Raw genomic sequence first — 15,209 nt, 5'->3', positions numbered from 1 at the left:
TGGTATTACATCTCTGGACATGTATGTGGGCGGTATTACCTCTCTGGACATGTACAGTACAGTAGAGGCAACTCTTATTCTAACAAAAACCAGTGGCAATTCCCCAAAAGACCCAGGTACACCCAGGTACATTCTGAATACATGCCTGAAACTTTCCTTAAACTAGCCCCAGCATTTCTGCATTGATTAATGGCCTATCAGATTAACAGCGGGGGTCCCTGGCAGTCCCATTCAAACTGAATTGGACTGCCAGGGATCCCTGCTGTGTTAATCCTATGGGTCGTTAGTCAATGCAGAAATGCCTTAAACGTGCCTCAAACTAGCCCAGCACATACCCAGCACATACCCAGCACATACCCAGAATGTAACCCGGCTAGTTTACAGCAAATGTTAGAATAAACGTTGCCTCTACTGTATGTGTCTGGTATTACCTCTCTGGACATGTATCTGGCTGGTATTACCTCTCTGGACATGTATGTGGCTGGTATTACCTCTCTGGACATGTATGTGGCTGGTATTACCTCTCTGGACATGTATGTGGCCGGTATTACCTCTCTGGACATGTATGTCTCCGGTATTACCTCTCTGTACATGTATGTCTCCGGTATTACCTCTCTGGACATGTATGTGGCTGGTATTACCTCCCTGGACATGTATGTGGCCGGTATTACCTCTCTGGACATGTATGTGGCCGGTATTACCTCTCTGGACATGTATGTCTCCGGTATTACCTCTCTGTACATGTATGTCTCCGGTATTACCTCTCTGGACATGTATGTGGCCGGTATTACCTCCCTGGACATGTATGTGGCCGGTATTACCTCTCTGGACATAGTGACGTGACCGGCTTGGGTGGACGCAGGATTTCCCGGAGCAGGGAGAGAGCAGGGCTCTTTCTAGGGGGCTGGGCAGCTTCCTCCATCCTGATTGGCTGCGGCTAGATAATGCAGCCAATCAGGAAGAGGTTTCAGGAGCCTGGGGGTGGGGCCAAGGAGAGGAGGAAACATCATGGAGCGGTGAGAGGGGTGTGTGTGTATCGAGTGCATCGCACCTTTCACCATTGTGTCCAGCATTTTTGGAGAAGCTGCCTGGCAACCCTAGGGCCAATGAGAGAGCGGAGAGTCTCTGGTATAAGAATAACATGCCGTGCGGTATAAAATACTGGCGTCTCCACAGAATCCAGTCCTCCTCCTCCCTTTCTGAGTCGCCTTTCGCTTTCACCCATAGCAAAGTTACTGCTGTTCCGGACTCTTTGCGTACGGGATACTAATTTGTACGATCCTCCCCCCACTGGATCACGTGTTCGTAGAAAGCCAATGAAGCTAATAACTCGGAATTGTTTTTCCCCTTCGTCATCACCGTGGGAGCAGCAGCCACTTAAGATCCACGTTCCCCGCTCCAACTTTCGGTGCCTTGCCTACTGTAAATCAAGTATATCAAGTTTAAATATTATATTCAAGGTTCCCTGCGGGGGAGTTTCACTATATAAGCGATAACGAGCGTCCCTGAGCCGCAAACTCTTTAAACTCTTACCGAGAGGAGAGCCGCGTTTCAGTGAGTAAATGTAGAGTTTTTTCTAATGTGTCGTTGAATATTTGGGATAGATCGTGTTTTTTTCTTTTTTTTACTTTGATGGTTTTTGAGGTTTCCGATGGATAACGTTTGGGAAGTAAATCTCCTATCGTGTATTTTTATTACTTTCCCCTTTACCTTGTTGGTAACGAGATTTCGGGGAGGGGGGGAGGCGATTTAGTTGGTTTGGGGTAGGAACGGGCCTGGAGGACCGAGTTTACAATCGCCTGGTAATTAAGGGCTCGCTCACAGACATCTTAGAGCAGGCTCCATTTATAGACAGGACAGAGGCGCCATGTGCCGCTACAAACCAAAGTGAAGGGCTCCAAAAACGTGCCCTTCTTTGTCATTTCTTGGCTAATGAGGCTACACTCTTGGAACCGCAGAAGCAAAATGTTGCAGGACGATCTGGCGACAAAAGTGTTAATGACTATATATAAGTGTATATCTAATATATATATATATTTATTTGTAGATGCTCAAAACATTTAACATTGAAAAAAATTTGAACATTTGCCACTTTTTCTCTCAAGGAAAACTAATTCCTATGGTCAACGATTAAAGGTGCAGCTCTAATTATCGCATATATATACAGTATATATATTAGTATAGTATATACAGTATATATATTAGTATAGTATATACAGTATATATATTAGTATAGTATATACAGTATATATATTAGTATAGTATATACAGTATATATATTAGTATAGTATATACACTATATATATTAGTATAGTATATACAGTATATATATTTTTTATATTTGTATAATTTCCCTGCAAAGCTTATATTATACACATACATATGTATACACACATGGCTGTGTATTGTGCAGATATGTGTACTGTATGTGTATACACACACACACACACACACACACACATACAAAATACACAGCTATTTCAATCCGCTATACGACCGTTATTAAATTAGGAGCCAACTGTTACAACTGACTAAAAAGTAAATAAATGATAAATAAAACATCTACTAGTATTAAAGAAACAATTACACCCAGAAATTATAGTTAAATGCGCTAAAAAAAAATATTAATCTTTCTACAGTATATACGGTATACACTTTTCTTTTTAACACTCATATTTACGGTTACATTCAATGATATAGTAATAAGCATCGGATATACCAGCAGGCATCGAAACCATTCATTCGCATGAGCTGAAACAGCAGGGATTACCGCCCCTAGCACAGAATACGTGTCCGCAGGTATCCCGGTAAAGAGGCATTAATGTTACATAAATAACAAGGAGTCCTACATGTGGTTTATTCCTGCAGTATTAATGCCTGCCCCTGATATCTCTGCTGCAGCATAACGGAAACAAAAAGGCTGAATTAGCTAGTATTTTAAGCTCACAATGACATTCCAGCGGAATGAGGGTGGGGGTACTACTCAGCATCAACATACAATGCAGCATGGCCATCCACGACAAGCCTGAGTTAAATCTGTCGCCGTCCTGGGCAAAATATCGTGGATTTGGGAAAACACCTTGTCATGATAATGTCATGAGATATTGGGTATTTTTAATCCCTCTGGTGCTTAAGCGGTTAATGAGCTACACTTTTAACAAAAATACAGTGCTTGCACTACAGAAAAGGTATTACAAAATAAACATACAGTTACAATATAAGGCAGAACAGATATCTCATGACATTATCATGACACACCTTTTTAAAATTAATTTATCAGCACGGTTTCACAATAATTAGATATGGGGCCAGATATGTCCTCTCATTGCCGACCCAAGAATTTTATATACTGATAATATATATATATATATATATCTATCTATCTATCTATCTATCTATCTATATATAGAGGTATCAGTACCGTGTTAGCCGAGCTTCAATAATCAAAAAATAAATAGACGATACCGTATCGTCTATTTATTTTTTGATTTTATATATATATATATATATATATATGTATATGTGTGTATGTGTATATATATATATATATATATATATATATTTTTAAATTCGTTTTCCCCCCCCCACGTAGAAATGGGAGCGGTTGTGCAGCGTGACACATAATGTTTACAATGTATTCGCTGCGATATACAAAGCTTTCCATCTTGCTACGAGCGCAGGATAAGTGGGGTCACAGGAAGTCAGGCAGAAAAATCCATGTTTAAAGGGCCCGGCCGTTCTCCGGAGGCGGAAAAACTGCTCGAGTCGCTAATCGGTCAAATTCCACTTTCCGACTGACCTCCCCCGGGCGGCGAATGTCGCTAAAACCCACAAAACAGGGAGGGGGGCAGCTGTGACCCCGCGCTGCTGGGGGGGGGAGCGGAAGGGGCTTTCTAAAGATGGCCGCCGCAGTGTATTTTCCAAGGCCGGCTGTGCTGCATCCTACCCCAATCCCTCGCCCCATATCTACACGCTATGTTGCAATGAATGACATCGGTCACATCAGGCAGATAAGGGGGTCACACGCTGTCCTAGTTTAACTCTTTGGCTGCCGGGGGGAGCCCACAATGCATTGCCCCGCAGGTGGTGGCATGCAGATTCCCCCCCCCCCACCAGCAGGGGTGCTCAACTCTAGTCCTCAAGCCCCACACAGGTCAGTTTTCAGGATATTCCAGCTTCAGCATAGATGGCTCAATCAGTCCCTGCTTCAGCACAGGTGGCTCAATCTGTCCCTGCGTCAGCACAGGTGGCTCAATCAGTCCCTGCTTCAGCACAGGTGGCTCAATCAGAGGCTCAGTCAAAGACTGAGCCACCTGTGCTGAAACTTGGATATCCTCAAAACCTGCCCTGTTGGGGTGGGGGGTGGGGGCTTGAGGAATGGAGTTGAGCGCCCCTCCCCCTTATTCACTTGGAAATGAATGGCCAACAGTGACTGTTAAGGATTTCGCAGTTTCCGTTCAGCGCTGAGGGCGTCGGTTTTCCGCACATCTCTCAATCTAAATGGGTCCGGCGTCTACCAATCGCCAGACACGGACCCATTACTGGGGCGCGTTCAGGCGGGCACGTCACCCCGTCTCGCGGTCAGGGGGAGAGCACCCTGCGTCAAAGGGAAATGTAGATTTCTGATACGTTCTCCCTGATCCGATTTCCCACTGAACGTCAGCGAAAGGTACAGGAATCCCACTCGTTTCGCCTCCCAGGGAACCTTTAAACGGGATCGTATTACTATCCTTGATGTGTGAAGGGCTGGCATACGCCGCAGCGCGGTACAATGACATCAACTCAATGACATACAAACACGGACAGAGATGCAGAAGCCAATGAGGGCCCTGGTCCTCAGAGCTTACACTCGAGAGAGGGTAAGGGGCAATGTTGAAGTCAAAGGTGGCTGCTCATTGTGGGAGGGAGTATACATGAGGATGGAGTATGGTCCAGGTTTGGGGGTGTGGATGTTAGGGGGTGTTAGCATGGAGTATATATATATATATATATATATATATATATATATATATATATATATATATATATATATATATATATATATATATAGCAACTGTAAATATTACTGTATGTTCATTTGCATGTCTTAGACAGGTCTGCAACCCTGTCTTTATATATATAGATATATATCTTTATAAATATATATATATAATTTTTAAATGTATCTGTCAAGTATAACTATTAAAAAACATACAGGACCCCTATAAGCTCATATTAACCCATAGGAACTTGCTTGCTTGCAGTTTGATTGCGACAAATCTATTACAGAGTGCTTTTCCTGGTAATGTACAGGTTAATAAGAGCTTCAATCAGACTTAGAACTATGCAACTAGTTTTGGCAGATTTATTATAAATCATTCTTCCTGGTATTGCACAGGTTATTAAGAATTTATATTAGTGTTAGGGACCCTTGAGATGTGGTCTGCCTTGGAGGGGCTCAAGGGCTTACAACACTTTGGCCAAAGAGTTAAACTAAAAGACCATTTTATTCAAAAGATATCTATATATATATATATATTTAGGCACTGTACCGTGTATTAGTGTCTTTGGATGTAGCACTGAGCTCTGTCTGTGTTTCATGTTCTGTCTCTGGTTTTAAAAGTGTAATTATTATTATTATTAAAAATAACCGAGATTAATTTTTTCAACATATCACTGCTGTTAGTTACCGACGTAGGGAAGATTAGGGAATTATTCTCCGTTGTACGCAGAAGGCCAAAGAATTCAGAGCAGCCAAGCACATTAACCCTTTCATTGCCAAAGGGGCCTGCCGTGCATTGGCAGTTAAAGGGTTAATCAGATCCATTATCCAGAGGCCACTTGTAGATACCTACTGGATCACGGAGCTGTTCTTAGCGACTACTTCAGCTTGTTATTAACAGGTCCTCCTATGCTACAGGAGTTCACACATGTATCTCTCAGATACATACATCGTATACATGATTCCTGTGAGGTTTGGGAAGCTCTGTATACATGTGAAGAAGAGACGTGTGAGGTTTGGGAAGCTCTGTACTTGTGAAGAAGAGACCTGTGAGGTTTGGGAAAGCTCTGAACTTGTGAAGAAGAGACCTGTGAGGTTAGGGAAGCTATACATGTGAGGAAGAGACCTGTGAGGTTTGGGAAGCTCTGTACATGTGAAGAAGAGACCTGTGTGGTCTGGAAAGCTCTGTACGTGTGAAGAAGAGACCTTTGAGGTTTGGAAAGCTTTGTACATGTGAAGAAGAGACCTGTGAGGTCTGGGAAGCTCTGTACAAGGAAGAGACCTGTGAGGTTTGGGAAGCTCTGTGCATGTGAAGAAGAGACACGTGAGGATTGGGAAGCTCTGTACATGTGAAGAAGAGACTTGTGAGGTTTGGAAAGCTCTGTACATGTGAAGAAGAGACCTGTGAGGTCTGGGAAGCTCTGTACAAGGAAGAGACCTGTGAGGTTTGGGAAGCTCTGTGCACGTGAAGAAGAGACAAAAGATAAAAGGAGTCTGACAAAGTGAGGGACGAAGAATCTCCCAGGCTTCTGACTGGCATAGGCTTCCACTCCATCTTCTTAAAATGCTCCCTTTCTAGGGAGGCCTCTGAGATATACAGTATGCCCAATACCTGGACAAGTACCTCTCATCTTCTAGCGTATAAAAGGAATACCCCTGTGCTAATGGCCAAACCTCTCTCCTACTCAAGTCTGAATAATCTAAGCAACAAAGATTAATATCTTCAGCATTGGTCTCTCATAACCAGACGCATACAACGCACTGCCTTAGAATAGGGTCATTCACATGTTTCATAGATCCCCAATAGTTCCTATAATTACAAGTATGGATGCAGAATAGGAATAATAGTAATAATAATAATAATATAATTATAGGTATTGATGCAGGGAGGAAAGCACAAAAATGAAATAAGAGAATGTTGCACTACTTTAACACAGAGAAGTACAATTGCTCCAGTGAGCATACAATCTAAAATGCAGAAGGGGGAGAGAGAGACCCCAGGTATGTAGGGAGAGAGGCTGCAACTACAAGTGTGCAAAATGTTCGCCTACATTTGCGAACCTGGGAAAATGTGACTCTATATACCTGTACCTCCCAAAAGGGGCCTGTGTATTTGGGAGGGGCACGGGGGTATGTGTATTTGGGAGGGGCGCAGGGGTTTGTGTATTTGGGAGGGGTACGGGGGTCTGTGTATTTGGGAGGAGCGCGGGATCTGTGTATTTGGGAGGAGCGCGGGGGTTTGTGTATTTGGGAGGAGCGCAGGGGTTTGTGAATTTGGCAGGAGCGCAGGGGTTTGTGAATTTGGCAGGAGCGCAGGGGTTTGTGTATTTGGCAGGAGCACAGGGTTTGTGTATTTGGGAGGAGCGCAGGGGTTTGTGTATTTGGGAGGAGCGCAGGGGTTTGTGTATTTGGGAGGAGCGCAGGGGTTTGTGTATTTGGCAGGAGCGCAGGGTTTGTGTATTTGGGAGGAGCGCAGGGGTTTGTGTATTTGGGAGGAGCGCAGGGGTTTGTGTATTTGGCAGGAGCGCAGGGTTTGTGTATTTGGGAGGAGCGCAGGGTTTGTGTATTTGGGAGGAGGGCGGGGTTTGTGTATTTGGGAGGAGCGCAGGGTTTGTGTATTTGGGGGGAGCGGGGGGTCTGTATTTGGAAACAGCGCGGGATCAGTATTTTGGAGTGGAGCGGGGTCTGTGTATTTGGGAGGGGCGCGGGGTTTGTGTATTTGGGAGGAGCGCAGGGGTCTGTGTATTTGGGAGGGGCGCGGGGTCTGTGTATTTGGGAGGGGCGCGGGGTCTGTGTATTTGGGAGGGGTGCCTGGTCTGTGTATTTGGGAGGGGCGTCTGGTCTGTGTATTTGGGAGGGGCGCCTGGTCTGTGTATTTGGGAGGGGCGCAGAGTCTGTGTATTTGGGAGGGGCGCAGAGTCTGTATTTGGGAGGGGCGCAGGGGTTGTGTATTTGGGAGAGGCGCGGGGTCTGTGTATTTGGGAGGGGCGCGGGGTCTGTGTATTTGGGAGGGTCGCAGGGGTCTCTGTATTTGGGAGGGGCGCAGGGGTCTGTGTATTTGGGAGGGGCGCAGGGGTCTCTGTATTTGGGAGGGGCGCAGGGGTCTGTGTATTTGGGAGGGGCGCGGGGTCTGTGTATTTGGGAGGGGCGTGGGTCTGTGTATTTGGGAGGGGCGCGGGGTCTGTGTATTTGGGAGGGGCGCCTGGTCTGTGTATTTGGGAGGGGCGCACAGTCTGTGTATTTGGGAGCGGCGCACAGTCTGTGTATTTGGGAGGGGCGCACAGTCTGTGTATTTGGGAGGGGCGCAGGGGTCTGTGTATTTGGGAGGAGTGCGGGGTCTGTGTATTTGGGAGGGGCGCAGAGTCTGTATTTGGGAGGGGCGCAGAGTCTGTATTTGGGAGGGGCGCAGGTGTCTGTGTATTTGGGAGGAGTGCGGGGTCTGTGTATTTGGGAGGGGCGCAGAGTCTGTATTTGGGAGGGGCGTGGGGGTCTGTGTATTTGGGAGGGGCGTGGGGGTCTGTGTATTTGGGAGGGGCGTGGGGGTCTGTGTATTTGGGAGGGGCGTGGGGTCTGTGTATTTGGGAGGGGCGCCGGGTCTGTGTATTTGGGAGGGGCGCACAGTCTGTGTATTTGGGAGGGGCGTGGGGGTCTGTGTATTTGGGAGGGGCGTGGGGGTCTGTGTATTTGGGAGGGGCGTGGGGGTCTGTGTATTTGGGAGGGGCGCGGGGTCTGTGTATTTGGGAGGGGCGCACAGTCTGTGTATTTAGGAGGGTCGCAGAGTCTGTATTTGGGAGGGGCGCGGGTGTCTGTGTATTTGGGAGGGGCGCGGGGGTCTGTGTATTTGGGAGGGGCGCGGGGTCTGTGTATTTGGGAGGGGCGCGGGGTCTGTGTATTTGGGAGAAGGGCGCAGGGTCTGTGTATTTGGGAGGGGCGCACAGTCTGTGTATTTAGGAGGGGCGCAGAGTCTGTATTTGGGAGGGGCGCAGGGGTCTGTGTATTTGGGAGGGGCGCGGGGTCTGTGTATTTGGGAGGGGCGCGGGGTCTGTGTATTTGGGAGGGGCGCAGGGTCTGTGTATTTGTTTACCATGCTATGGCAACAACCTAATTGTAATATTAACCAACTTAAGCCAAAGGGCCCTGCACATTGTCACCGATAAGCCATCTTTGATAATTAACAAGAAACATCAACACATTAGACGAGCGAATAATGCAGGCAACGTCCCAGAGCCCGCAGATAAACTGCTAATTATTATTCAATAAACAGATGGTACTGTGCTTGTATGCAATAGAAGCTATACCTGCTGAACCCTGGGAAATGTAATACACTCGCACACACTCACTCTGATAGACCTTCTAGTGTTGCTGTCCCTCTATGCCTGTGCATTCTCAGAGCTATATATAAATATATTAACAATCTATACATATATTATATGGTTCATGAATATATACCATATTTGTGTATATATATATATTTATTTAGAGGCCAACAACACAATGCTTAGCAAGGGACTCACAAATCCCCTTTAATATGTGCAAGGTTAAACAAAAAAGTACAGGTATTCAAACCCCCCCCCCTAAAGCGTACATTCTCTCGCCCCTCCCCCACCCTGCTAAAATATAGATTATCTTCTGGGCGTCAGAGTTCTTGTGCGGGACTTTGATACATTTCACGGATGAAGTCACACTGGAATGTCACTTTTATTTTGAGATATTAAACATATTCCAGTCTCCGCCTCACCATGTGTCAGCGTTTTTGTGAGAAATTGTATAATAAACTGCATTTTATGTAAATCAGACACAAGAAAATTAACGTTTTGCACCTGTGTTTCCCAAGGAAAACAAGACTTTATTTTTATTTAAATACTGTATTTAAGTCATTTTTGCACCAGGAGGGTGTTGTCCACTTAGTCCTGGGCGTTGAACCAAATGATTTATCCAGTGCAATGCAATCAATAAATACAAGAAAACATGTTATTTTATGAATGTGTACATTTTATCCCAGATCATCTGCCTACAATCGTTTGAGCTCAGAAATAAATGCATTTTATCATTAATGTTATTCGCTTCATTTTTCCCCCTGAGACTTTAACATTTCATAATATTTTTTATAATCTACATATTTGTCTAATAACTTCCATTCATATTTTCAACATTTGTTTTAGCTCAGAAAAAAATATCAGGCAATACAGTAACTCACAAAAGAATACACAATTTGAATTATTGGTATTTATATTTGGAAATGTGAAGGATACATTAAAGCAGAAAAACATGCGAAATCTTATTTTTGTTTTTTTATAAATCAGTTCTGTATTCTTAGATAACAGTGATTTGTTTTTTTGTTTCTTGTTTTTATTCAATTCTTATAATGCCATTTGTAATAAGTTTTAATATACTGAGCACCCTTTGATTTCTATAGCAGGCTTTAGCCCACCTCCCCAGCAGTGCCAGATCTTTGCAACACTTTCCTGTTTGGGATCATTTGTTGCCGATGTTCCCAGCAGTTGGAGCTGCAAACTGTAACAATAGATAATGTCCCTGAGTTACACTGACTGAAGCAGCCATTCATTATGTTGGGCACACAACCAGGATTTGGACAAATTTATAACACAAGCACCAAACAATTGCCAGCTTAGGTAAGAATGTAGAATGATACATTGTCACACTTGTTACATATACACAAGAAAAAAATTAATAAAAAAAAAAAAAAGTTGTAACGTAGCATTGCTGCTTTAAAGGTTTGGAACTCTTATTACAATATTTGTTATATGCTTCCCAATGCCTCCTGAATTTTACCCAACCACCCCCTTTTTTTTTAAGCAACTGAATACAATGTACATTCCAGATCAGGACACTTACCTTAAGTCAGGGGATGCAAACCAGAATAACCCTACCCCATCCACTGTGTGAATGCAGGAGTTGGAGTTGCATTGCATTTTTAGGCTGCAGCTTTCTTTGCATTATGAAATGACTAGTGAACAGATCACACATAATTAGAAATAAAATACATTCTTTGCTAGGTTTGCTGCTTTTGAGCTCAGTGGCTCCCTGTCCTGTGTATGTGGGAGGGCGAGTTTCAATCTCTCCATGCTCAAGGCTGGAGTTATCCTGCAGTGAGGGTGCCAAATGTGGACTGTGCAAGTTGTTAGAGCTTCATAATGGTCTCTTTTCACTTTTTAATTTATCCCTGGTCGTGAACAGCTTGAAGTATTAAGGAGGCTGCCTGCAGGAGGCTTTCTATCTGGGCAGTGTGCAGATTGTGCTGAATACGCAGGGGTCAGGGCAGAGACACTTTCATATCCACAGAGTGAAAGGCAAGAATGAAAGTAACAGAAGGTGCAAGTTTTGTTGCAAAAAAGAAATAAATAAAAAAACAATGTCTTTAGCAATTCCTTGAATTCAATTAGATATACAGTACGTTAATGTCACCACGTCTCTTATTCCGAGGACACATTTGATAGTTATTGAAAGGCTGTTAATGGTTGAGGTTTTAATTACACATACTTCACATAGTATTTTGGATGGGGATGCTTTTTATACGGTGCTTACTATTTGGGAAAGGCTTGATGCATGGCTTTAAGGGTTGGATTAAATACCATGCAATTATTTCTGATGTGGGCATCCTTTCAGATTCAGTTTTCCCTGCACAAAATGCCAAACGATTTGCACAGATGTAGCTTTAACAGAACATTTTTCTCGTTTCGAATTCTTTGCGAATCAATGCCCTGCGCTTGTTTAATGACATGGATTAATGAGACGGATTGTATGAAATGTAACTGACGCGAATGTGCAATTCCCAGGATACTGCGGTGTGCTCAAAAGAGGCAGCGTTATCATTTCTAACTACTACCTGCAGAAAAAGATTTGTAAAAAAACGTGCCATATATATATATATATATATATATATATATATATATATATATATATATATATATATATATATATATATATATATATATATATATATATATATATATATATTTTAATATTAGCGCATTTCAGACACAAATAAGGCTGGCACGTTTTTTGTTTTTTTTAATATATATATATATATATATATATATATATATATATATATATATTATAAATATATATTTATTTCCAGGCTGCAAATAGTTGAGATTAACACAACATAAACGCATTGCAATTAATACTGCAGATTTTAGAATGACATATTAGACTTTAATGCCCATAGCATACTTGTAATGCTAGATCTAAATTGGGTTCACACACTAATTGTATCATTTTTTTTTTTAATGCAGCAGGAACATTAAAGATGACGGACTAAACAATATGTATTTGTTATGTACTACAAATCACATGTAGGATCGACATTAGGAATATTTATAAACATCCAGAAAATGATATTGCATTTTATTCACTATCATTAATAGCATTATAGGGATTTTTGGATGCACCAATTACATCTCGCATATATTTTGACGTGGGAGCTGTGTGTGCAGTAATACATCTTCCTAAAATTCATTAACCCCTCTGCAATACTGCGAAATTCTCTCTAGGGTGAAGGACACAGGGAAATTCCTCTCCTTAATTCCAATTTCATGGAATAAGCAGATACTGTATATACCGCTGACACGGTCACATGGCTAAATAACTTCCTTTATTAAAGACCTTTAAGAAAATGAGTCTTACAGGGGGAAAAAAGGATCAGTTGCTGTATTAATCTCTCTGGTTTTATGTTCTCAAAAGCTGAATAACTACTCCTTGTTTTTATTCCACATCACACCGCCATGCATCTTCCCACCAGGGCGGTTTTTAAATGTAAGGATATGAATTCCATTTCAAAACATGGATAGCTGTAAACTATTTTATATTTTGGATTTTTGAAGCAAAAAACAAAAAAAGAAGAAAACGCGATGGCAATATATATAATTTATTTCACTTGTGCATTTGTCGTTTTTATTAATATGCTTTGTGTGTTTCATGTTAAAATACAATATATTGTATTTGTATGTTAAAATAAAAATTAAATGTTAGGTTAAAATACCATACAATCTGCTATATACTACATATATAGAGAGAGCGATTTTTGTACCAGTCTGCAGTGTATAGAATCTGCTAATAATTAGATTAAATGATAATTGTTCAATGAAGATTAGAAAAATGCGGATTGGGCAGATTTTCCACGTTAAAAAGGCAAAGGATAATAATTACAATGTGATTATCATGCTAATAATTAATAATAATAAAAAATAACCCTTGTATATGTGTATTTACAGATGATAAAACGAAGCTCTGAATAAATCAGTGAATGTCACTGTACGGAGGATTAAAAACAAATGAATAAATACATAATGGTAATTATGGACATTAAAGAGATATTTGGATCCGTGTTACTTACACAATTCCTGCTTCATTCTGCATTTAAGACACATTTGTGCCACATCCAATACTATAATAAACATATAGAGAACATCAAATGTGTTATCTGCCCCCTCAGGGAGACAGTGTTATCCCCTGAAATAAACCTCCTCCCCTGGTGAAACCGGATTATTGCTCTGCTGAGCAGCCCACTTCACTTCGACCTCTAACGAAATCACCAACATATTTTATATCTCAATTAAAAATATATATACAGTACATCTATAGAAGAAAATGCCCCAATAAGAAATTAACCTGAATTCAGCGAAAATTAAACACTTTACTCTTGCTGCTTATTTATTTGACTAACTATTTTGCTCCAACCGTGCTATTATCCCTCTGTTTAGACGAGGAGAATAAATGAGATTTCGTGCTCTGCCCCTGCAAATCCAAATACTCTCACTATTCCACCCCAGAGGTGGCTGCATGATTTGCTTCCAAATTGTGATTGTAACGCGATTTATAATCGGAAAGGCACCATGATACCACCAGTTATTAGGTTACTATGTGTTATGTAGGACGACTTTATTTCAATTAATGTTATGTTCAGCTAATGATAATGATAATAATAATGACATTACAAATAAAATAATAACAATTATACTATTAATAATGATTACTATTGTACAACCCTAATTTCAATGTATTGCTATTAGTATTGTTCTTACTATAGCGTATAGGTGGAATTTTCTCAACAACATAATACATGATTTCCCCCTAGGTCCTCTCCTGTATATTGATTCTGTCAGGCGCAGAAGTAAAAACACCGGAAAACATCAGTAACTTGAGGGAATATGTACAAATATAGTTAGGAAAATGGGCCTGAATAATGACCCGGGTACTTGGGGGCAAAGGGACATTTTATTTGCTGATTTACTTCAGTGGGAGAGGAGAACTGGATGGGTTAATGGAGAAGTGAATGGGTTAATGGAGAAGGACTGGATGGGTTAATGGAGGAGACGTGGGTGGGTTAATGGCAGAGAACTGGATGGGTTAATGGAGGAGAACTGGATGGGTTAATGGAGAATAACTGGATGGGTTAATGGAGAATAACTGGATGGGTTAATGGAGAATAACTTGATGGGTTAATGGAAGAGAACTGGATGGGTTAATGGAGAATAACTGGATGGGTTAATGGCAGAGAACTGGATGGGTTAATGGCAGAGAACTGGATGGGTTAATGGAGAGATTTGAATGGGTTAATGGAGAATAACTGGATGGGTTAATGGAGGATAAGTGAATGGGTTAATGGAGGAGAACTGGATGGGTTAATGGAGAGATTTGAATGGGTTAATGGAGAATAACTGGATGGGTTATTGGAGAAGTGGATGGGTTAATGGAAGAGAACTGGGTGGGTTAATGGAGGAGAAGTGGATGGGTTAATGGAAGAGAACTGGATGGGTTAAAAGATGCATTAAAAAGATGCTTTATTATAGTTCACCCTGCATTCATCCATACACAAGTCCTTTCGTATTGGCTAGTCTACCAACCAATAAGCAGCAGCCAAGGAGCCAATCCCCTACCCTGCCCCCTTTTCCTAGGTGCCCTGTGCAGTTGGCTATTTAAATGCCCAGAGCAGTGGGCGGGGCTGAGGCACAGACCATGAATCCCTCTCCTCCCATGTGCACTGAGACAGGGGGAAGTAAATAGGAAGCAGGGAGCCCAGGTACACATGGTGCATCCAGTGGTGTCCTGCTGAGGGTGAGAGGAGCAGGCACTCAGCTGGTACCTCCCTGCATCCCTCCCTGCATCCCTATCTGCTCCTCACACCCTGCACAAGGAGAGGGAGCATTACCAGGTCCCCCATCACATGCTGTCTAAAGTGGAACTGGACTGCAGTGTTGGCCAG

The 15,209-nt window shown here is 42.4% G+C and overlaps 1 protein-coding gene across 3 annotated transcripts in view; it reads left to right on the top strand.

The window, feature by feature from the left end:
• The first annotated feature begins 1,357 nt into the window (after positions 1 to 1,357).
• Positions 1,358 to 15,209, top strand: part of NR5A1 (nuclear receptor subfamily 5 group A member 1) — a 148,368-nt gene continuing 134,516 nt past the window's right edge. Inside the window, exons 1-2 of one of the 3 annotated variants that reach the window (XM_075579380.1) lie at positions 1,358 to 1,554; positions 13,219 to 13,296. Coding sequence is in view for 1 of the 3 variants with exons in the window: in XM_075579379.1 (XP_075435494.1) it covers positions 15,171 to 15,209 (39 nt within the window). In the remaining 2 variants the exon portion in view is untranslated. Of the gene's footprint in view, positions 1,555 to 13,218; positions 13,297 to 14,949 lie in introns of those variants that run through there. The other 2 variants (XM_075579381.1, XM_075579379.1) reach the window with 2 other exon arrangements.

The sequence above is a fragment of the Ascaphus truei genome, chromosome 21, assembly GCF_040206685.1.
Source record: "Ascaphus truei isolate aAscTru1 chromosome 21, aAscTru1.hap1, whole genome shotgun sequence".
NCBI classification, from domain to species: domain Eukaryota; kingdom Metazoa; phylum Chordata; class Amphibia; order Anura; family Ascaphidae; genus Ascaphus; species Ascaphus truei.
The sequence above is the reverse complement of the archived record's forward strand: the minus strand, read 5'-3'. Positions and strand labels throughout refer to the sequence as shown.